Genomic DNA, 25,716 nt, shown 5'->3' with positions numbered 1-25,716 from the left:
AATGGAGGTCACTTTGAACAGCTGCTTTAAGTTTTCCTTGTAGTGGTTCATTTCAGTTTCTTTTTATGTTTTGTAATTTATGATTAATTAATGAGATATTGAAAATCTCAGAAATAGACTTTTGAGACATGTTTATAGGAACCCTTTTCTTCTTTTTAGCTGTAAAATACGCCTCGCATTTATTCTCTGCAATTTTGAAACAATCGATACATAAAGTCCTTTTTAATTTCCTTGAATGCAGTGCGTGGGAAAAAATTTCACCTCAAAGCCATAAACATTCCTACTGCACTGCTCCAAACACTTCTAAATCACAAACATAGATACGTTTAGGTCAGTTGGGGCCCTAAAAAGCCGTGGAATTCTGGTGCTCACTACCGTTATAAAATTTAGTGTACTTGGATGTATATTTAAACTTTTGGGGTACCCAAATGCTGGCCCTCTAGACCCGCGCCTGGTGGACTTATGCGCAAACTCGCCGTTGGTCACAATACTTATTTATAACATGAACAAGTTTGTTAGAAGGTGATGTAATTCTCCACTGAATTTTTAACACTGTACAGGCTAACTCCCAGGAAACCTCCAACTGGCTTGATTCAGCCAACCTAATCCTTGACAGGTTATTTCCTCCAGACGATGTTGCTGAGGATCTCCCAGAGCATACAGCAATTAGAAGAGCAAATCGAAACTACGCCACAGAAAGCACAACGGATCCTTTCACCCTGGAAGAGCTGAATGCAGTATTACAGAAAATAAACCCAAACAAATGCCCTGGCCTAGACCAGATAGAGTATACCTTCATCTTTTGTCTGTTTAAACTAAGGCCGCTGTACCTCCTCCTGTTGTACAATAAATGCCTCCAGGGAGGTATCTTTCCCAAGGACTGGAAAACTGCTCTTCTGCGCCTGATAAAGAAACCACACAAGCCACCTTCAGATCCCCGCTCCTTCCGTCCCATTGCACTCTTGGCAAATCTCGGGAAAATTCTCGAGCGTCTTATGGCCCTAAGAGTCTCGGCGCTTTTCCAGGCGAAAAATCTAATCTCTTCACATCAATATGGCTTCACACCAGGACGCTCCTCGGAAGAGGCCCTTTTTGACCTGGTATTACATATCGAAAACTCCGAAGCTAAGTTTGAACTGGCAATCTTTGTCGATTTTGAGGGAGCGTTCGACACTGTCTGGTGGGACAGCGCTTTGGAGCGCCTCCGGTCTGCCTCCTGTTCCCATCAATTATATAAACTTTTCCTTAGCTACTTCTCCGAAAGAACTGTTATCCTAAAATCTAAGTATCAACATGTCCTCAGGCCTGTCTCTCGGGGATGCCCCCAGGGGTCGGTTTTGGGGCCTGTGGTGTGGAATATGGTTCTACAGAATTGGCTCTCCCGTTCTTTTGAGAACACCAAAGTTGTTGCCTTTGCCGATGACCTTACCATCATTGTGTCTGGAAAATCTAGGAGTGCCATTGAACATAATGCCAATCTGGTCCTGTCTGATCTCTCCTCCTGGGCAGCATTGAACAAACTCCGCATTAACCCAAGTAAAACCAAAATGATGCTCTTTAAGCACAAGCTAGATCTCAGGCGTCCACCACAAGTTAAAATCTCTGGAATCCGGCTACCCATAGTTACTGAAGCTACCATTCTTGGAGTGGTAATTGATCACAAACTGAGCTTCCTGCCACACCTCACCCATCTCAGATCAAAAGTCAAGAAACTCTCTGGCTCCATTATTCGTATTTCCAGGAATGACTGGGGCCTTTCCAAGAGGACACTTCGTTTGTACTATAAAGCAGTCTTCCTTCCAATCGTCACATATGCAGCCGGTGCCTGGTTTCACCGAGTTGGCTTGGTCCAGATGAGAAACAAATTGAGTTCCATCCAACGTACAATGCTACTGGCTACCCTGAGAGTTTGCAGAACAGTTTCTACAGCAGCCATCCAAGTCATAGCTGGAACTCTTCCTCTGGATTTGTATGCTGCTTACAGAGGACTAGTATTTAGAATCAAAAACAGCATCCCCACTAAGTTCCTTGACATCGAGCTTGATCTTGACACTGACCCAAAAGCTGAGAAAGCCAGATGCTACAACGAGTTAATGAACATTTGGCAGACCCGATGGGATACATCCCAGGTTGGAGTGGTTACTAGAAGATTCCTTCCTGATGTAACCTTTACATCCTCTAATTTGGTTTAATCCTGGCTTTCCCTCACCATGGAGACTTCCTTCCTAGTTACTGGACATGGCTCACTTAATGAAAAACTGCACCAACTAGGCCTCTGCACGACTGACCTGTGCTACTGTGGAGCCAAGGAAAACTGGAGGCACCTCCTTTTTGACTGTATTCTGTACGAAGACTTGAGACAAGATTTAGTGACCACCATCCCAATATCAGAAAACCAATTAGACCAGTTACTCCAAACCCCTGAACGTTTATTTGCTCTTCACAACTTTGCTATGGAAGTCTTTTCTCGAAGGAGGAGATCATATAGAGTGGTCAACACCCCTGGCATTGGGCCTGAAGTGGAATAGACAATGGTGTTTTTTTTTTTTTTTTTTTTCTCTCTCCTGCTCCTCCTTGCATTCTGTTTGGAGTCAGCCACTCCACATTACTTTTATTTTATATATATATACATCTATATATATATATATATATATATTTTTTTTTTTATTATTATTTTTCTTTATTTTATTTATTTATTTATTTATTTATTTATTATTATTTTTTTTTTTTATTTAATTATTTTTTTTTATATATATATTTTCTTTTCTTTTTTTATTTTTATTTAATTATTAAAATTTTTTTTTTTTTTCTTCCCCTTTCTTTTTGTCTGCCCCTCTGGAATGGGCCCCCAGAGGATCCTGACCTACCTGCTGGCAACATCATGTGGGTCAGTGTCTCTTTTGAGACAGTACGTGCATTACTGGGACTGGTCCACCTTCCCGTGGTGTGGACGAGTACCCAGAATCATCTGTCCAGGTGATTGATGCTTCTGGGTAGCCAAGTGGCCAGACGCAACAACAGAACACACACATAATACACACAAACCTACGTCACACACATCTGGCCCAATTGTAGTGATACTGTCCTTCACAGAGATACGAGGCGGAGTTGAACAGATGTTCTAGGTGCCGCCCTTTACAAAAACACATGTCCAACATGTCCACATGTCCATGTCCACTGTTATTCCGGAACAAGATTAATACCCCTCGAAAACCTGAATTTTTGTACGTTTTTTGCGTGAAAACCTACTTTAAAATAATGCACTTTGAACAGCGGAGAACCGTTCATTTTCCAAGGCTCTTCTGTTCTTTTTTGGCCTTTGTGCAGGAGACTTGATCATTAGAATGAAGGTTCTTATCAGTACTGAGATGTCTATAATGTCAATAAATTATATTACTAACACAAAAATTGTATTCATTCCTTTGATCACTGGTTCGAATTAAAATCCTCAATCAGTTTATATCTATAAATTTACTTGACGAGTTATTAAATCACCATAACAAGAAAATGTGAAATAAAACAAAAAAGGAATATATACAGGGAATTGTAAATTATTGTCGATTAACCGGCAAATTCACTCTAAGGCCAATTTATGGCTGAAGTAAAAAGTGAGGTGGGATCATTAAAAAAAAAACGGAATAGCTACTTTTAGTGAATAATATTTTTTCTTAAAGCAACGATTTTTTTTTATCAGATACTCATAACTGTGTCTTAAAAGGCATTAGGGAAAAAATCAAAAGGAAACAGAAAAATGCATTGAAGAAAGAGCGATTTTTTTCGTGCACTTTAATGTCATGTCTTTGTTTCAGCACACTTGCAACACTTTTACTGGTGAGACGTTAAATACTGCAAGCCATGAGACTTTGGCCATCTGCTGCAAGAAAATGGGCGAGTCAGCAGATATTTCCGTAGCATTTATTCACCCACTCCCAGGAGAGAAAGGTCTTGCGTTCACAAAATGCATTCTATCAACCAAACAGAGAGAGAGAGAGAGAGAGAGAGAGAGAGAGAGAGAAGACGGATTAGTAAATCGGAACAGTTTTATACATCAAGCCAGGATATTTTGGATTTAAGTAGGTTTGTGGATCCTGGCAATTTCCGAATGAGTTCTAAATACAACACTGAAATTAGCGGACATAAAATTAATCAGATATAATTTCTTTACGTAAACTTATAAATGACATAATATACTTCAATCATTCATCTTCTTCTATCTGGTCAGAAATGCATTTGATGATGCAGATCCAGTTATTTCCGCGTTCTTCTGTTTTTTTTTTTTGCCCTTACGTGCATCTGTCCCTAAAGGATTTCAGAGTTTATATCAAACCTCTAAAAACAAAGCTGTCGAGACTCAGCCTACTCAAAAAGGGTGGGGTGGGGGCAACATTGTACATCTTTATTTGCTCTCCGCATCTAAATAGTTGAAAAACCACTACATTTGAGTATATTCTGACTTTCTCTTTAGCTGCTGTTTTCCTTTGTCGACTGCATAAGTTGTGAAGCGTGTACTGTAAGCCGGAGAGGCTGAGCTTAAAGCATCTGTGTAGATGGAATAATGTGATATGTGAGGGAAATCTTCAGTAGTAGAAAAAACCATAGAGGAAAGGGAAAATCTTCTAGAAGCCGACATTCGTTTTTCATTCGCAAAAGACAAAATAATTAATAAATTCTAAGCTAAATTTATTTATTATTTAACTTGACACGAAGTACAAGAATCGTGAATATGGAATGTAAAAGAGTCGTAACGAGACACAATATATAATTCTTCTTCCTGCGTGAAGACGACTTGATATTTATTTTCTTGGTCTTTACTAGACTAATAAAATAAATATCAGGGTGAAATTTCTGTAATTTTTTTAAAATTAGTAGGGAAACCAATGATTATTTTCTTTGCATCCAATGGACGGAGTGCACCGAACTCAAATTCAAACACGCTGCATTACTAGAAGAATTTGAATCACTGAAGAAAGGGATACTGTTCTGTTTGAAGGCGATTTAGTTTCATTGGGAGACTATTGTAGGGGTAAGGTAACATTTTTTTTTTGTAATAAAGATAGGTGGACCAGAACCAGGGTGTATTTTCAGAGAGTAATAATTGATGATGTTACCAATGGATTGTCAGATTTTAAGGGGTGAGGGTTAAAGAGAGCATTATTCATGTGGCGAGAATTCATGTGGGGACTAATAACATTAAACAAACACGATCTCATGATTTGTAGAATAAATATAGGAACATGCTGAAAAAAATACCCGAGTTAGTTCAGAATGTGTATGTGTCTGCAATTCCGCACAGATTAACTCAAGAGTTGAGGGATTCTGCTTTGGGGGGGAGGGGTATTTTTATCAGTGTTTCCAGAACTTGTAGATAGAAAGAATCAATTTTATAGAGTTGGTATTCATTTGAACAAAGATAGTGCAAGGGTTTTTCTAATATCATTGAGAATACCTTAAGAGTTCAGGGAAACTGCTAGTTAGGTAAGAGAAGAGTAATATAGACAGGCGTTTATCTGACATATGGGCAAAATAATGCTTGCACACGTCTCAAGAATTCTTTGTTGTTTCTGCAACAGCCGATTTTGTTTTGAGAGTGGCAACGTTTAGTTCTAAGGGTGAAACTTCTAAGTTCCAAGGGTAGTGAACTACTACCCTTGGAACTTAGAAGCTGAAACTATAGGAGAATACTTAGTCTAAACTATGTCTATAGTAATTTCAAGATTGGTATCAAAAAACTGGGTAAATCGAAACTCCTGGTTAGGACAACTGATGCTCGCATAATAGGGCTAACAGAAACTTGGTACCACACGGAAATTGGGTATGACGAATTCCACTACAGCAGGTATAATCTTGAGGAAAGGTTGGTGAAGACATACAGGGGAACTGGCCATTGGATTAAAATTTTTAAATAAACTAGATGGATATTATTTGTACCAGAATTTTAGAGAAAAATGCCAGCGGTAGGAAGGTTCTAGACCTCAAAATTACTCACAAATAAGGTGACACCATAAGGCTTACTTTACAGGAACCATTGGCAGGTAGTGATCGTGCAGTCGTTATTTGGAAGATGAAGAAAGATGTTCCAGAAGTAAAGGCACTGGTGTTTATTTCAGAAAAGGGAACTAACAGTTTAAGTCGCTGTTTGGCATCCATTAGGTGGATTGCAGAGAGAGGGCAAATGCATTAGAATTATGGAATACCTTTAAAGCAATAATCACTGAATTATGAACATACACATAATTTAGAAAATACAGCACGAGGAGGAGCATGATTCCGAGATGAATGAATACAATATGAAAGTTGCAGAGCGATGAAAAGTACTGAAGGCTGCAACCACTACAAGATGATCTGTAATAATACCACAGATTGGGTTAAGGGAGTTTAAGAGTGACTATCAGAAAGCAAAGAATGGGGACAAGGAGTTTTTCATATAAGTGAATACAAAGAAGAAGAAACCGAATGAAATCAGACAAGTGATTTGATCAGACACGTGATTATCCCTCTGTATAAGGCAATGGTCAGGCCACGCCTTGAGTACTGCGTACAGGTCTGGAGGCCTCATTTTAGGGATGTAGATTTACTTGAGCGTGTACAGAGAAGGGCAACAAGATTGGTGAGGGGAATGAAGGGTTCCTCTTACCAAGAGAGGCTTAAGTTCTGCAAATTGCAGTGGCTGGAGACTAGGCACCTGCGCGGTGATCTGATTGAGGTGTATAAGGCTTTGAATGGGTTGAGCACGCCGAATTCTGATGGGATCCCTCCACTTGTTCAGATTACGAACCTAAGGGGGCATAAATTCAAATTAAGAAAAGATAGATGTAGAATAGATGTGCGAAAATTTGCCTTTAGCCAGCGGGTGGTTAATTGCTGGAACAAACTTCCATCTGTCGTTGTGGAAGTTGATATAGGTTGAATAAATTTAAGGAGGAACTGGACAGGCATTTGGAGGGAATGGTGGGATTTTTTTAAATTTTTTTTTGGCCGATGCTGCATAAGCTCATACACATGCTTTCTTGCATCACTTGCCACTACTACTACTACTACTACGTGCACTGGGTGTGGGAAATTCATAGATAACCCAGATGAGTTGCTGATAAATCTGTCAGGTACTTCGCATCGCTCTTTACTGACAAAAGAGACCCTTTTGAGAAGGAGAGTTGTGTGAGTATGGCTGAGGCATATGAAATTAGTAATTTCGAAATTACAGATTACTGTTTACTAGAAAAAAACTTTCGAGCTTAAAGACAAATTAAGTCCTTGGAGAACATGGCATTTACCCAGTAATTTTGAGCAAAATGAGAAGAGTGTATATTGAACTATTGAGATTATTTATTTAGGCATCATTTGACTCGGGAGAGATTCCATTGAATTGGAGAAGTGGCAACTTATAGCCAATACATAAAAGCATTCTTGTAATAATATAGAATACATTTAAAGGTAGTGAGAGGAGCATATCTAGGAGTTAACCTCGACAAAATTAGTTTCGAAGGTAGTCGCTTGAATGACCTTCAGAAGGCCTTGAGATGGTGAATTTATTCTGAATTAAAGCGTGCCAAAGGAAACTGAATACTAAGATAGATTTTTCACTTTCTTAATAAATTTGTGTTCTGCCTCGCTTACGGCCTTATATGTCCAGTTAATCACAGAAGACAGTGCATTACAATCGCTTAATTAGCGACGTCAAATATTTGGTTTAAATTTTGTGTATAACATCATTAATGGTACTTAACAAGAACTTTAAATATCACCGAATTATAAAGATTTGTTACCTTACGCATCGAAAAGTCCTAAACACCAGTAGCAGTGCTTTATTTAAAATAAAATTTCGAACTGAGTGTAGATATACTTACCTTGTACTTACTTATAACGTACTTACATTTCCACTTACTTATTTATTATGTATTTTTAAATAAGTTAACTTGGATCTTTTTATTGATCGAGATGCATATTTAACTAAGGCTGAGGCTAATTAAAATCGAGTTAATAAGTTTATGAATTTTATAGGTAAATTATAAGCCTTTAATATAAACAAAAAACGTGCACCGTTACCGTGTTCAATGAAAAATAGCACCGTACGATGAATTTGAGAGTACATTTACATTTGTCACGTTTTAATCGAATTTCGCGTTGTTGATGAAGACTATGAGGCGACAGTATAATGTGTTTGTAAACTGCATGCATTCTGTGGTCGATTTGCCTGTTTGCTCGACGAAAACACCAAGTTTCCGGGATAGATAAAAAATCCTTGTTATCTTCATTTGAGACCGACTAACTGCCATGCTGCAAAAAAAGACCATAAAATTCCTCGCGTCATTGACGGGTTCGTATCCAGAATTTTCCACCCGGATTGGGGATGGAGGACTATAACCACTGTCCTTCTCGAGAGAGCGTATATTGCGCATTTATCCTATGCAACACCTAATTGGGAAATTACCAATAATTAATTTTTTTAATAAATAAATAAATTAGACAATGTTTTCTATAAAAACAACAATCACTTCATACTATGGACATTTCAAATAGAAATTAATTGCTATATCCGTTATAACCGATTTTAGAGGCAAAGACGGTTATTATCATCTTTATACACCATAGGTAAAAGCCTTTAGTTCGAATCTCGTCTAGAAACAAGGAACTGGAAAACTGACCAAGAATGCGTGCAATTACAGAAGCAATACCGAGCCGCAAAACTCAAACGAGGTTTGCAGACACCCAAACATAATGAATCGATGAGGCATAGCTTTAATTGCTTTGTGCGAATTACACACACCACCACTAGAGAGAGAAACAGTATTTTAGCGTCGAATTCTCTTCTGAATCAAATAAAAAAAAAAATCACTGATTCTGCCCTAGGTAGTAGTTTCCTCTGTTCTGGTCTAGTCTAGAAGGTCACACGCACGCCTCCTTTCTAACTGCATTCAAAACTCAAATGAAACTCTCGTGTCAACTAATTTAGCAATTAAAAAAAAAAAGAAAAAAAAAAGAGTAGATGTGAAAACCGAGCGGAAAATTTATGCTAAAAAGTTAGTTAAATTGTGAAGGAAAAGGACAACGAGATTAATTTCTATTCAAGTTCATTAAAACGTCTTTCTCCTGGTATTATTACGAATCCAACTGTGGTATACCCATGAACCATTATTATTATAATTGTGAATGCAGTTATTTGTATGCGTTAAGCTCTAAGGCAGCTAAGGGCATGAAACATCTGCATGTATTCGTCTATTTGCCTGTATGAAAATCTAGAGTTCTGAGAAAATGCAACTCTCGTCGAAACAGGATAAATCGTTCACATTGCAGACAAAAAGTCCATAAAATTTTCTCCTTATCAACAGGATTCTAAACTACCTTTTTTTCCAATACTGTGTGAATGAACGGTTGTGTCTACTGTGCAAACCACGAGGGCTCTTATATGGGACTTAAGGGGAACACAGATTCATCAGTATTTTTACTCACGCACTTGAGAAAACAAGGTTGCCAGTCAGGTCAGTATTTCAGGAAGTGAATTTTATAAATTTATAAATTTACGAACGGTCTTTAATCATGTTTATTAACAAGCTGGAAGGAGTCCGTTATTCTTTAGACTGTAATTTGTGTCCAAATTGAAGGAAAAAATGACAGCGTCAGCAAGAGATTTCACCTTGGTGAACCCGACTTTGTGATCTTTTCAAGTGTCAAAAACATCAGAAACGCTGCATCTCAGGCACGGTTAAACCAAGGATTACACTCTTTTAATCTCTGCACGTATCAGAAGTAGCATAACACTTACAGAATATGAAAAGTAGTCCCGGTGAGTCAGCATTTGTCTCTTTTAATCCTAGCATTAAGTTTGGCGAAAGCTCAAGCACGTTCTTAGTGTTTTAGTTTACATACGGTTGAAGAAATACTTGGATACACAGCACTTTTTGAAGCACATTCTACTTTGTAAACTTATGGGATAATTCATTCGATGGTATGTACATGATTGTTTTACTTTTCTAAGTGCGCATGGTGTTATTTACGCCGAGAAAAATAAAACCTTGGTTACAAAGCATAGCTGGAGCAGCAATCGCTAAGTCGCTTCTCCATTGAAGTAAAAAAATATTTCATCCACCTTGCGTTATGCCAATTAATTTTCTTTTTAAATAACAAAAAGTAATTATGCAATTTCTCAGCTTTAATCTAAATAATCTAAATAAACTGCTTTTATCTTTCTAATTATTTTCCTTGGTTCCGTTTTTCACCCGCAGAACCTGAACCTGCCAAACCTGTGATGAATAAGTATTTGGTCTATCTAATAACTGATAATGATGGTTCTCGTGACCTTATTGGTGACCTAATATTACCTGACGACGATCATCTTACCCTGAGGGACCTGCGTGAGTACCTGGAAGATGTGGAATCCCCTGTAGCTCATATCACCTTTGATCAAAAATACCGATTCTTATCAGAAAGATATAGGGAAGCTAATTTCCAGGAAAGCACAATTTTAGTGAACCGTTTCTATCCGTCTCGAGGTATCAACATTCAGATTATAGAAGGTAAGTTAAGAGTGTGACCATCTTGAACAAGAAAGGAAACTGCTTTCATTTTAACAAATGCATTGTGTTCGTTCTGTTAAGAGGATCGAGCATTGCTTCTAACTTTATGTCATAAAGCTATAGAGCTTTTATATTATTATTATGTAAATGCCATTATTAGTTACATTTATATGCACGTATTTATTCCTATTTATTTTACAGAAAAGCAAAGAACCCCAACTCCTAATCCCACTCCTCCTCCAAGCCCACCTAGATTGCCTGAAGAAAGTATAGGTCAGTATTAATTACTAGATAAAAAATAATAAAATGAAGCAATTTAAAAAAAAAATCTTTTTCAAGAGGATGTTTCGAAATTCCTTACTCATAGGGAAATCCGCACTAAAGTAACAAATATTCAAATTGCATGCCGTGTTTTATTTACTCATGAGGATCTGAACCTACCTGCCTATTGGAGAGATCATCACTATACACTTTTAAGTATCATCGTATAATTTTGAATTATGAATGATGAATTTTGAATTACGCTGCCTACATTTATAAACAACAAATTTTACGTGTTACTAAAGGAAAATATCTAAGAGAAATAACTCAGGACTTTGAGAAGGCGACGTTCTGTGGATTTTCTGGGCATGTTTCATCGAAGTAGGTAGGTAGGTTTTGTGGAATGAATCCAGAATTCGCCTTATTGGAAGAATAGCTATATTCTTGACTGAAGTGTGTCCTCCCAAAAAAAAAAAAAAAAAGAAGAAAAAGTCAGTTAGATTTAGCTTCAATTTTCCAATGAGTATGAACCTCCATAGCATTGACTCTACATAAAATTCAAGATTATTCAAAAATACAGGTTTTAGGAATCTTTACAATTACGCATTTGCTTCAGGAGTACACAAATCCTTCCGTAATAAGCAAATTAAATTAAACCTTTGGGAAAACCAAGAAATATGAATGAAAGTTAGGACAAGTATCCTTCAATAGTTGTTACTATGGAAGTATACTCTGTAACCTGCATTATCTACTTACTTTGAAATGGAATCTTGTATGAATCAATTTAAATTTAAGTTCGTCAGTTGAGTGGTACTGGATAAAGGAAGAGTTATTAGCAGTTCAGTAATAACTGTTTTGATATGACCATCTTTATTAATAAATAAATCTTCTGTTTATTTACTCTGCGAAGACCACATAAGTAATAGAAGTTCACAAAATAGAAACCATAAGAGCATTATTGTATCTTATGTATTCTAACACGAGGCCAAACTAACCGTGTACTTAAACGCTGATCACTTGACTATGTTAACCATTATTAGATATTGAAATAAGCATCTTTCAAATGAATGTCGAGTGGTAAATAACAGGAATACACTATTTATTGAATCAATATATAGAATAGAGTCAGTTCATTACGGAAACTATAAGCCTTATAAAATAATGAAACCATAGTACTTAGCTTACGTCCTTTCCGATAATGGAAAGCCTGCTGTGATATCATAATGACTGTGTATCGCCCCAATAACTTCTGTATTTTCAGTCCAATTTGAACCAGGTAAGAGGGTTATGAGGAGTCCATGTAATGTTTTTGTTTCGATCCACTGTATTGAAGCAAAATAGCTACTCGAAATATAAGGGTCATCCATTTAGAAGGTATATCTACAGTCTGGTATAAACCAAATTTACAGTATATGTGAAAAGATCGAAGAATACTCTCGCAAGGATGATTTTATTTCCATTTGCCATCTTGTTTCAGAATAACACCACTATTTCAAAACCATCGAGATTGTAGCCTAATCCTAAGGAACCAACTAAATTAATCTGGTATTTATATATCGAATGGTTTTGCAGTCGTAGCAGTGGGGGTAATCTCGCCTTCTTTTATGTAGCAATTCGAGAAGCATTAGCGATCATGGATCATTGGCTGGACCGAAAATATTAACTACGTTGTTGAGGCGGAGTTACAAAATAACAAAGCCATAGTTCTAACTCTTCATTTATTTAGGCGGCATTTAATATTTATTGTAATAGACCTGTACCTCTCGTAACACTGTAAAGATATGGATTTGTGACCTCCAAGAAACTGTTTCCGCATTAACTTGATAGACCAACATGTTACAGAATTTCTTAGCGTAGAATGAATTTCTTCGTTTAGTGGAAGTTGCTTCCCAATCATATTATTATCTCTCAGAATGGGTGTGTGGTAGACTACAAGCTTCTAAGGTTTAAACGCAGATCGTTGAAGTAAAGAATCTGAGAAGAAATTCAGAAGATACTGGCAAACATACTGCGAAAAGTAATCGTACACCTGCGTCAAAAACAGACAAGTGCATCCAATGGGTTGGAAGCAGTGGCCCACCTTCAGGATATTTTATTCAAAAAAGTAAAATGTTTGCTAAAATGCTTTAAGCGTATATTTCATTTTTATAGCCTATTTTTCATAAAAAGATGGCGTTTAAATTTATATTACGTTTAAAATGAATTCTTCATTTTAAACGTGATATTATACTATTGGTCCCTCATATTGTGAGGCAATCACAACGAATTGTCTTAGGTCAACATTAAATCAACAAAAATTCCTAAAAGGAAGAGAGCCAGTTGTTATTTTTTATTATACGGTGCTACCACCTGTCAGACATCCTTTTAGGGAATTATTATGCCCTCATCGGTGGATGAATAAGCACTAGAAATGCATCACCTTACAACTCTGTGATCTTTGTACTCGCAATATAAGAGATGCCAAGAAGTGGCCTACGTTGCAAATAAATAACACGTTTTTAATGTTATTGGTTTCGTGGAGCATCAACACCTTAAGTCGTATTGCTCCAGAGCGCGAGTCGGTGAAAGTGTGTGATCACTAACCGATTTGCATGTCTTTCGGGGGAGAAAACAGTATAACTCATGCTTCAGATAGTTTAATTACATTCTCGATTGCAAAGGACTTGACGAATTTTAAGGTTTGAAAGAGATTCGAACTCGAAGTTTTCCAAACGATTGTCATTTCTAAAATGCTGCTCATTTTTAATGAAAAACAGATAATTCAAAGGGAACAGCCTCGTGATAAGAGATCTTAGTAAAAGATCTTTGTTTTTACATCGCACACTGTTATTTAAGTAGGCCTATATGAAAACGTTACATACCGTGATTTTTTTTATGGTTTATGATTTTCACAATCATTAAGCTTATATACTCTAAAGCATTAATTCGCAACTGGTGTCTGCAGAACATTTTTGCGGATCCGTTAAACTTTTTATTATTATTGTTGCAATTTTAATTCCAATTAATATACTTGACCATAGTAGAAAATTAGGACATGGGTGTAGGGGGATAGAAGATCAAGAGCTCGTTATTCTGACACAGATAAGATTCGTTGAATGCTCAGAACAATGTGTATTTTTGCTGAAAGCAAACTTAGGTTGTTCAGAAGATAATACTTTACCACAGCTTTAACCAATCCTATAAGGAACAGTAAAATTTATTTTAAAATCTGCTTTGATTTTCTGGATAACGAAAACTTAATATTAATGTCCTTATTTGCAGTTTCAAATTGACTTGGTACTTTGCTTTATATTTCCATCTAGTTTGGTAAACCATTAACGTTATGTTTTTCTTCTAGAACAACCTAAGAGGAGAAAGAAAAGAGCTTACGGTAAGTTTCCTTACTAAATCTGCTTTGTTTTCTATTATCATTAAATTTTCCAAACGCATATTTTTACATACATTACACGTTTAACCAAGATTTAATTTAAAATCTCGCGTGTAGCCATAATGACTTCGGACGCACTCGGGGCTTTTAGCTGAAACTTTACCCAAAACGATGCCAACGATGTTTTCTACTGCCATTACAAAGCCTTTTAATGCTGCAATCTGAGTATCCGAATTAGCTAAACGGGAGTAATTAGTAGTAATCTAGTTTTGCCTTTTTGGCAGCATCGTTCTGTCCCATGGGCATCCCTAGAAAGGGTTAAGAAAATGCCACCGTTCCAATCTGGAATTTCAAAACGTAAAAAGTTTGTTTTTTTTTTTAAATAAAATTGTAAAAATTCAAATTATATTTATCAATATGTCAAGCTTTACATAAGTAAAAGTAATATAAGATGTGTGTCATTGGACTTCGCAAGTAATGTGTTTTTCCAATAATTAAATTTGCTTTCTTGGACTTTTCTTATTACCATACTATAAGCAAAGGGATAGTATGCTACCATTACAAGAAGTCATTCAAGTAAATGAGGCTGTGCCTTACTTCTTCATCCTCACGTGGTTATAATCTTTAACTGCGCATTTGTACATCGCCCAAAATGTCAATGTATTGTTTTGTTGGGTTGTTTTTAAGTTGTCCTAACTTTTGGTTCATAACATATATTTGATTCATTATAAGGAATGGCTACTGCTACTGTTGTTTTTCGATAGTTCAAATCCTTCTTCTCCTCACAAAACAAAGCATAGCGATAATTGGTAAAAGGAACGGAGAAGAACTTCTTGGAAATAAAGAAGTTACTGAGTGCTTATAGAAAGAAACTTGACAATAATTATTTTATTTTCCATAGTTGGCCCCCTAGGGATATGTGCAGCCCCTGACTGTGACTCTGGAGCAAGAATGAAGTGTCTGGACTGCGGACAAGTAGCCTATTGCAGCAATGAATGTGTGAGAGATGATCAACTCGCACACAGGAAAATATGTTTTAGTAAGTAGCTTTTTTAAAATAATTTTCTTTGCTGACACTTCTCTTGCTAAATCGCGTACGAATGAATAAAATTAGCATGCCTCATAAATGAAAATATTTGCTTAATAAGCAAATCAGGGGTACGCGCGAGTATTAAAAGCAGTTCTGTCATCCGGATTGTCTGCCTAATTTTGCTGTCAAAAACCTTAATTGAGAAATAAGGGCAAAAGACAGAAAGGGAGTTGTATTCGGTAAATATGGGTTCGTAAGCCTTTTTCCTTTGGAGCTAGCAGAGGAAACAAGCTTCAGTCGTGTCAAAATACTGGAGACTTATTTCTAAACGGAGTGAGTTTCCCATATAACTCCCAGGAGGAAGTAAATAAGGTAACATTATCTGCAAATAGTAGAAGATTATATGAATCCTGTCGCGCACCTCTTTTATACTGATGGGAATGAATTGTTAAAGCGCCACTTTTCACTTATCGTAGCAATTTAACAGTTCAAAGATAAGTAATCTTTACATGTGAGATGTCTAGCATGCGCCTTTAAATTGAAACCACAAGAAGCCCTAATATTACAATATTTAGAAAGCAGAGAATTCTCAACCGTTATTTTTCAATAAAACTGCACGATCAACGTAAGTTCCGTGAAACAGAATTACAGCTGTGCATTGAATATTTATTGTTCGCACTGGAAGTTTCACCAAATAATTTCATTACTTTATTTTGCGAATCAGCCATAATCGCACTCCGCAGAACGACAAAAGGATCGACGGTATCATTTCGTTAGTTCGCAAATCGTGTACCCTCCCCGATTTCAATATAACTCGTATCTAAAGTTTTTGAGTGTTAAGAGAAAGAGATATAAATTTTATACTCTTCAGAAGTCTTTAATCTATTTCCTTAGAAAAGATTGCAACATTATGATGCTAAATTTAAATGTCAGATGTCTTGTCAGACTGATTTGGTGTATTTTAGGGTCTTAGAGTGAAGAGTAGCTGAGCATTCTGAGTACAAGGAATGCTGATGCCGCACTTAAATATACAGCTATACTGAATTCCCAGATGCGAGATTCCTTAGTTCAAGTCTTAGACGCAAGTCTTAAAACATGCTGAATTTAATTCTTCTTCGATACCAATAATGGCATTTAATTTGGCTTCATTTTGTGGTTTTGAAATGAAGATTTTTGTTAACAACGTTGCAATGCTTCCAGCAATGTTTACATTGTATACGCTGACATATAGATTTTTATCTTATTTATAGAGAAAACTTAGAAGGATTTAGAATGTTGTTCTTATTGAACAAAAGACAAAGTATAATCAAGAAAAGTAGAGGTTCAGCATTATTAGAGGAGGAATTATTCTTTTTTTTAACACAGTATTTTTGTATCGTATAAATATTTACATGCTTTTATTAAGATTGATATTTCATAAGTTGCTGAAATGCTACGAGAGCGAAAGAGAGATCGGATTTTTCAGAGAAATCTTTTATTGATTAGTCGTCACAGTAGTTAGAAATTCCTAATATAAATATTGCGACTGAGGGAGAGATCGGTTCTGCTGACGAAGAAGAAAAGAGAAGATAATTTTTCCATCTAATACACAGTGCAAGCTGTGGAGAAAACTAACACGTTTCATAACGCCTTGGATGAATCAGTTGAAGACCCCAGCTGAGAAAGTAAGCGATACCTCGTGCGTCGTACCATAATAAGTAATGATGGACTTTCACGTACTAGCATTGAACCCCAGAAATAGCACATTCCAGCTTTTGTGAAATGACAAAAATTTCTTTTCTGCTAGTTTACTTCTTTCCTTTCAATTTGACAACTGTGTTTTTTATATTATATAACGCACCTGAGCTCGCAAAGCAGCAGCAAAGTATGCAAAAGTTTATATATGTAGGGTTGAATTAATAAATCAGTTAAGTGTGAAGATGGAAGTGTAAATTACAAAAAATGCCAAAAGCTAATAGGAAAAGGATAGCAGAAATATAAGAAATTGTAGGTGCGAAAAAGAAAGAAAGGATGTGAATATTCTGTATGTTATGTTATAAAATTATAAGCTGAATTGTAAAGCCAATTAGAGAGGACCTGTAAAGTAAAATGATTAAATTAATAAAAGCAATAGTAGCCAGCATCAGATATGGGTGGGAAAATTTTGCTATAAGTCGAAAAAAGGGGTTAGAGCAAATATGCAATTAAATCTGATGTTAGCAAAAGTAAATAGTGATACATGATAAGGTATTTCATCAGGAGACTGCACCTGATCATGCATCAAGGACTGCGTTTCTATACTTGTCCGTATCTATGAATGAGAAGACATTTAAGAATAAACTAAGTGGGATCAAAAGGGGAAACTCTCACAAACTTTGGACAAGGTCCATACTTTGACTGAGTGGAATAAATTTTGCACAGACCTTTCTTTTCCCTAAATCTGCATGTAGAATTTGACGAATCGTCTCCTTATTCAGAGTGTCAAACAACATCTTTTCTCACAATTTCCCAAACTTTTGCAACTCTGTCCTTATTTGAAGAAGTTGACCGACGCCGTCACTTGGGTCTCGCAAACGTCCTCACACCCGTCTTTGAACTACTTATACCATTCAAACACGCTGGTAACGTTTCATTACCATAAACAGTTTTTAACATTTAATGTATGTTGCAGATTTTCTCAGGTGAAATAAAATTTGATATTCCTTTGTTGCACCATTGCAAAATTGTGACGCGGATCGTTAACGCTACTAACGAAACTAGTTGCTACTTGCCACCTGTCAGCTTACTGAACAATCTCTGTACCATCATCTGTTGCAGGCAGTTCGAACTACAACATACCACTTCCGTTTATTTTCAGACTCATCGAACATGACCGGAACAGCAACAATCCCGGAACTTTATTGTCACACCTTGTATATCGCATTAATATCGTGTTCATCCTTGTATATCGCATGTATATCGTGTTCATCGCTCCGTTCCTAAGAAAAAAATAAAATAATAAAATAAATAGAATTTACCGAAGGATGTGTTGATTATAGAATTTGTCTAAATCCCAAGCCAATTGAAAAGAGTCAAAACAAAGAAAGTTTCGATTCGATAAGAAATTCCAAACAAATGAAAAAAAAAAAAAAAACAGATTGGCTGTGCTCAGAAAGATTGAAGTTGCCGCAAAAAACGCTACTCTCTCTAACGTGAATGCTAACTAAGATTTTTACATTCCCAAAAGATTCTGATACTTTTATCAGACACTACAATCGTGAAAAATTGAATTTTACATCGAGAAAAAATAAATTCCCTTTACATGTACAATTGGATAAGTTTTCGATCCAATAAAAATTCCATAACGCTTGCCGCACTTATTTTGAAAATTAGATAACATGGACTGGCTTCATTTTAAGTGTCGAAATTCGGAGTGCCTACAAATTACGACTGCAGACTGTAATAGCAATGAATGATGTGATGCAAATAATACGCGCTGTTTTCTGCATCTGAAATATCTGTTTTGTGAAATTGTTTTTTAGGTGTGTTCTTCTAACGCATGTTGTCATTTATTACGACGTCATGTTTATATATAATATATACCTAACGTTTATTGCAAATGACCTCTCCCACAAACAAAAAGGCGAAATGTGTTCACCGCTTAATGCAGACTGAATCAGATCTCGGATCAACCTATTGCAGGTTCTTCGTCATGCGCGATAGCGATTTATTCATCAAGAAACATTATTACATCTGCTCATCTAAAGGGTCACTAAAATCTCGCCAAAACACTGGCTGTTAACAGGGCTCAATAAGTTACCTGAATGCTATTTTTTTTTTTTTTGGAAAATAAATAAGTGCATATTAAAAGAAATGCCAACACAGCGTTCCGTGTTTCAATTCGAATTCAAGTGTTCGTTACCTGCGTATGTCTTACAAATCTTATCTTACAAACATGAAACTACACGACTTCTCGTTTTACTTTTCGTCTATACAATCGATTAGTGGTCTCCAGCAAAACATCTCAAAGGTAACATCTCAGTGGATATGGCAAGTTCATCATATAATTACCCTGAAATCACTCGCTGCTTTGTGATACGGAGCTTTGTAATGCGCCGATACAAATATGGCCTCTGCCCAAAGAATATTGTCCTAACGCAGGTAAGACAGAATTGTTCAGAATGTTATAATGGACAGCTATATTCACGGTTTCATCAATGGCAACCAACGCACCAAGTTCACACCATCTAAACGAGGCATAACAAGGGGAGTTGAATAAGTTATCTATCTTGACTATAAATATGCTTGATACGCATACAGGGGACAAAATTTAGTCAGCTGTGAAATTTTAAAATTAATACTGTGTAATCCCGTTTATGTTATTTGGTTATTCGACCTTTTGGTCTTGTGTTGTGTCACACATACGGCGGCTCCTGAACTTGGTAGTTCCACTCCCCCTTGGTACACTCTAATGATACGTACCTCTGTAAAACAGCCAGAAATGAGTGTAGTACTATGTTTGTGGGGCGTGTGTCTTGTTGTGTTGTTTATTTTTTCTGACATTTTCCCACGAAAGCAGCTTTCCAGTACTCGTCAACGTTATGAGGAGGGGTGCCACACCTATTCTCGTGCTGTTTTTAATGGACTAAATCCCGCACTCATTGCTAGTAATAGGGCAAGTCCTATGGATGTCAGCAATTCCGTATCAGTAGGACCCAATCAGTGGTATTGAATCAAGCAAAAAAAAAAAAAAAAAAAAAATTCACTTCTTCACTGTTGTGAAGAGGAGGAAGAGGCCAAAAAATCCTCTTCTTTAGAAGAGAGCTAGCAAAAAGGGGGGAGGAGGAAGATGGACCACAATAAAGGTCATGATATGGTCAACAGTCTCAGGCGCTCTGGCCCATTTTATTCATACAAATGTCTATCAGTCAAATATGATAGAGACACATTCTGGAAATAGAATAGAATAGAAATTCAGATCAGGAAGAGACACATTCTGGAAATAGAATAGAATAGAAATTCAGATCAGGAAGAGACACATTCTGGAAATAGAATAGAATAGAAATTCAGATCAGGAAGAGTCACATTAGGAAATCAGAAGAGGTACAGTCAAATCAGAAAGTCAGGTCAGAAACAGTTGCATCAAGAAGTCAGATCACGTCAGGTCAGGAGGATACAGTATAGTAATAAGGCCAAGAATTATATATCGAGTCGCAAACTACATAGTCCATATTATAGAAGAAGGTGGTCACCTCCAGTACGCACAAGTCCAGGATATAAATCAGAGATCAGTAAAGTCGGATAGAGACAAGTTCTGGAAGGCCCGGTGTAGTTTAAAAGACCAGGTAATTTGGAGCCATGATGAATCCACTACAGAATGGAAGCCCCCTCAACGATTCATTTTGAAGGAAATGTACTATAATCTACCACGATGGTCCAGTGCGAGTTGGCATATCGACCGTAATTTGAAGTCAGGGGGCTTGAACCCCGGTCTACTAAAAGAGCCTGGGCTACCGCACTCGCGCTCCTGACCACTCGGCTACGGAGTCAAGTACAAATAGAAACATCACAGGAGACTTTCTCTCTCTCTCTTCTTGGCTCACTTATCTGCACAACTGGCCATTATCACTGCCTTTCGATGCCGGACCAGGCTTTCTTTCTTGCACGTTTACCTTAGCCCTAAACTTAACCACCGCCTTCACTGCCTATCACTGCATTCCGATGCCGGACCAGGCTTTCTTTTTCTCACGACTTTCTTTTCTTGACCACAAAGAAGTCAGATACAGAAAGGACACACTTTCTCCAATTATTCCTCCCGAACTTTACTATTTCCCTCATGTTTGGAACGCCTCCCCCAAGGACTCCAACCAATCCCCATACTGTTTAATTTTTTTTCATTCCTATTTGCTAAAACAACTAAACCCAGCTGTTTCCCTAGCGCACAAACCAAACCTTCTCTATAAATTTCTTATATTTTTTTTTTCACACGGCAGTATGGCCCTTTCATGTTGCTAGTCACCTCCAAATCATTAATTTGCGTGAGTACACACCTGTTCTAAATATATCGAGCTTACCCAAATTTATCAGCCACCCTGACGCCGTTTCTTTTTATTGCGAACACTGGACGTCCACTAATTTCCTGTTTACTTTCTAATGGTAGCTTAGATCAAAAGGGACGCTTGGTAATCCAATTTTACGGTACTATTGTTCTTGCCCTCAGCAACCCTTTCGCGCCTGTTCACAAATGACACCCCCTTCTCTAGTCATTGCGCTGTCTCTGTTTGTTCTCTTGTATTATTTAAATTACTTGTTTACCTTTTTTTGCCACTATTTTAATTCCCACGCCTAAAACTGTCCATTACTAAATCCAGTGTTCTTCCAACTTTAACCTTATTTACATTAAAACTAAATATCCCATCTTAATACTACTATCTTTAAATTAGTACTCGGGCATTAATGCTAATTCTCACTTTCCATCGCCCTTCCTGGATTTATTTTAGCAAAACAAATATTTCTATTAAATTTGTAAGATCTACATCTCACAGTGCCATTTGTCGCACTCTGGGTAGGCTAACACCCCCAACCTAAAAAGTCAGCACACTATGTTTCAAAAGTCTGTAAAAAATAATAAAAAACGTAATCTACTAAAGTTTTGATTCCATAAAAAAATCACGTATATTGTAGATATTATTATAAAAACCTAATTTCTGCAACGGTAATCGAGTTTTCAATTTTGTCAGACTTTTGGAACACACTATACAGTAAATCTCGGATAGGATTTTTTTACTTTTATCTAGAATCAGGTAGCGCAAAAGCACGTGGGAATTCTTATGGAAGAATGACAACAGAAGGAAATTTTCTGAGCCCTTGTATATCCCAGTACTCCCTTTTTTGTGAGAAACTATAATTTTTCCAGCTATCGCTTTCTATACGCGAATTGTGAACTTAGTAAATTTATCCCTTAGCGCGTAGGCGTTCATTATCTTCAATGGTCTCTGTCTTCTCCCTTGGGACCTTTCTGAATGTTGGCATATTATGTTTGTGAATTCTGATTTTTAGTATTTATTTATTTATAACCGCTTGTAAACAACAAAGAACTGAGTTATCTGACAAGTCTACGCATACTGTGGAGATATTCAAGCAGAATTATATTAATAATAACAATCAGCTTTGTAGGTGTTAAATAATAAATTATTCTAGAACCATCTCTTTCTATGTTCCTCTCACATTACAGCTCAGTAGTCCTTATTGTATAATAATAATACAAAATATTCTTCATCCACCTGTAACAAATAATTATAAAATAAAATAAATAAATAAATTTTCTGTTTATACTCCGGCACGACAACCAAGTCAGTAGAGTTTACAATAAATCGTCAATACAAATATTTATCGTATTTATTATCACTCACTGTAGGTAATATCAGCGGCTAATTACTGGTTTACTGGTTTATTAATTATTAAAAGGTAGGCCTAATTACAGTTTAAATGCTAGAAAAGAATGTGATATTAATTCTGTAGATAAAAAAGCTCTTATTTTATATAGTTGCTAACATCAAAGATGTTAAATTTCAAAGGTGCGAAATCAGATCAGAATTTCTTTAGCAGATAGTTAAGAGACTGATTGTCTGGTAAAGGACTTTTCATTTTAGACAATGAATAATAAGAAAATCTTCGGAAAAATGTGAGTTTTCTACTCATCTTACTTTTACGAGGAATTGTTGCTGAACTTGAATTCCCCTTTAGTTGTTTCCTTTCTACCAAGAAAAAACTGTACTTAGTATACCTCCTTCGGGATACGGAGTCTCAGTTGCCCTTTGACCTATCTTAATTAATATTCATTCGTTGCTCAGCCATTCTTGCACATCGACTGGCTCTGAGAATGTGCTGTGAACCACAGGCACAAACGGCGATACCTTCCCCACACCCTATCGACAGGAATTAATTAGCCTAAACTTGCGTGGTGGTCGAAAAGGAGTTTAGCTTTTCTCGCTGTTAATTAATTAAATTAAATATTTTCCGCAATTGAAAAAAATATTCTGAGATTTTTTATTCATTTCCAGATTAAAAGTATCACTGTCTATTTTAACATTAGAATATATAATTTTCTTAATTTTTTTAATAAAAACGTTTATTGCCATTAATGGATGCGATATTTTACTTTTTATTTTCTTTTTAGAGCCCCCTTGGAGGTTATAACATATTTGGATGAATAACATAGAAAAGATGAAGAGGAGTTCCCTAGAAACTGAAGAACTTCTTGTACAGTGCAGTGCTTTCCGAACTTCCTTATGAACGGAATAACTTCTATATTCTAAGAACTACAGAATATAAACACACACACACACATACAGAAAAAAATATTTTTTGGGACTGCAAGGAAATGTAGATACAGAAACAGTCGCGGAAACTAGGAGTCTCAAAGGATCAACACGTGTAACAGTATCAGGAAGATCCAGCAGGAGAGGATGGACCAATTAATCGCAGAGAACCAGATAAAAATCTCATGATGGAAAACAACTGATGGAAAATTATTCGGAGTTCTTAAACAGTTGCTAACAGGCGCACAAAAGGCACACTAGTCTTCAAAGTATTACAACAACCGGGCACTATCATGTATATATATTGAATGCGTTATTCATGTTCATTGAGTGTGGTTTTAGTAGACTAATAGAAAACCGAAGTAGTTTTATAGCCATTTCATTTAACAGATCGATATGTATATAAGTCACCTATTATTAAGCTTAATAGTCTGTTATACAATCGACATAAAAATGCAGCACAGTTTTAAACTGGAAACCGAATATTAAAATTTTTATAGTAATCTAAAATACTTTTCCACATATCTAGTATTTGATGGTGGCATAAAAATAGATGTGTTTTTTTTTTTTTTTTTTACTTTCTACCAGTTTTAATCAGCTTATAAGAATAATTATACTCCTTACCATGAGTTAATTAATTTTTTTTCTTTATTAGGGTTTATTTTTATATTTATATTTAAGTTATTTTATTTATTCAAATCTACTGAACTCAACTGGCACATCATAAAATAGATAGGTGCATCGCATAAGATCAAATAAAATCAAGTGCCGTAATTAGGATTAAAATTTATAAGATGGTAATGCGCTTAAGTGATTGCGAATTAAGTAGAATATATTCTTATTTTTGTATCTGGGAGAAGAGAGAGGGAAACGTATTTAATTTATTTTTCTAATTTCGAATTGTTAGATTTTGTTTCCAAAATATTGAAGGGATTTTATATATATTATTGACGTTGTCATCACCATCTGGTGGCTACTTATAATTTTACATATAAATATCTATCATTACACCCACTGGAAGTGCCACTTGCACAGCATACTCACACAGATTAAACCTTTGTTAACACGAAGATCACTTTGTTAAATTTATAAAGTTGAATTAGGTACGTTGGGAAATTGTTTCAGATCTGCATTGAGGTTGAACGTTCCTGGAAGCTTCCGTACAAAAAAGTGATTAATTCTTACAGATGCATCTTTGCATACTAAGCTCTTTTTATTTCTCATAATTGATAAATTACTTTTTGATACCCATGGGAAGTGGGGAAAAACATATTAAAAACATTTGGGGTATAGAATATATTAAAACATATTAAAAATGTCCTGTTTTGATACTCCAGCACTACCACAAACACATAGATTAAAAGAGTTTAAAAGCAATAATTTGCCAATAATACGATCATTGCTGCTACTCGATTCCTGCCCAAGAGCATGAAGGCAGTGTTGCCATCACATTTTGCGCAATCGTCACAGAATGTTATGGAATGCAGAGCTGGTATGTTTTTATTTTATTGAAACAATCATAATGATAAAACTGCAGAAGGTTTCCACTAGATAGTTAAACTTATACTATGGAAGTTTATTGTAACGAAAAACCTCAATGCAGACAATGACAAAACCAACCTGACACCATTGTGCCTTGAGAATGACAAAGCGTGTTTGTTATTTGTTGTATTTTAGCGGTGATTGTCTTGTTATTGTGTGTAGTTTCTGCTCAGTGGAATAAACAGTTGCGATCTTATGAATGCGCAGTCTTTTCTTCATTTATTAAGTGCACCAAACATATTTATTCATTACGTTAGGCTAATTGTTATTTTACTGAAGGTTAAACACACATCGAACATTATATTTCGTGAAACCATTGTACTTCAATAACAAATAAATAAAAACAATTAGTGCAGTCAGACATTTCGCACTTTTTGATTTTATCTAATCTAATCTTTTCTTTGAACTAATCAACCTAGAGAACTATTGTACTCGCTTAGTCGAAGTTACCGTCAAGTGCCGGTTAACCACAATAGGTTTCAGCTAAACGGTAATACGTATTCCTGTGCATCGCAGTCTTTCCCCCATTTCGGGTGAAAGAGACCTGAGTTCAAGTACCGTCGATGCGTAAGGAATTTTTATGTGCCTATTTCACAACGTGGCTGAGTTAGTCCTTCTCACGCGAGGGTAGCATGGTTTTTTCTACTGGAAATTTGAATTTTTCGTCCAATAAACAGAAAATCGACCACAGAACACACGCAATTTACAGACAGTATACACAGAGCT

The 25,716-nt window shown here is 36.2% G+C and overlaps 1 protein-coding gene across 1 annotated transcript in view; it reads left to right on the top strand.

Annotated features, from left to right (window-relative positions):
* Positions 1-23,740, top strand: part of LOC150089656 (uncharacterized) — a 144,410-nt gene extending 120,670 nt beyond the window's left edge. The window contains exons 18-22 of the mRNA XM_090390066.1: positions 10,221-10,511; positions 10,713-10,784; positions 14,110-14,142; positions 15,041-15,178; positions 23,307-23,740. Of these exons, the coding sequence (XP_090246192.1) occupies positions 10,221-10,511; positions 10,713-10,784; positions 14,110-14,142; positions 15,041-15,178; positions 23,307-23,326 (554 nt within the window). The 3' untranslated portion in view covers positions 23,327-23,740. The remainder of the gene's footprint in view (positions 1-10,220; positions 10,512-10,712; positions 10,785-14,109; positions 14,143-15,040; positions 15,179-23,306) is intronic.
* Positions 23,741-25,716: the final 1,976 nt, after the last annotated feature.

This window comes from Mastigoproctus giganteus, chromosome 2 (genome assembly GCF_048544385.1).
Source record: "Mastigoproctus giganteus isolate SK-2022 chromosome 2, ASM4854438v1, whole genome shotgun sequence".
Taxonomy (NCBI): domain Eukaryota; kingdom Metazoa; phylum Arthropoda; class Arachnida; order Uropygi; family Thelyphonidae; genus Mastigoproctus; species Mastigoproctus giganteus.
Note: the sequence above shows the minus strand (reverse complement) of the source record. Positions and strands in the feature narration are given on the sequence as shown.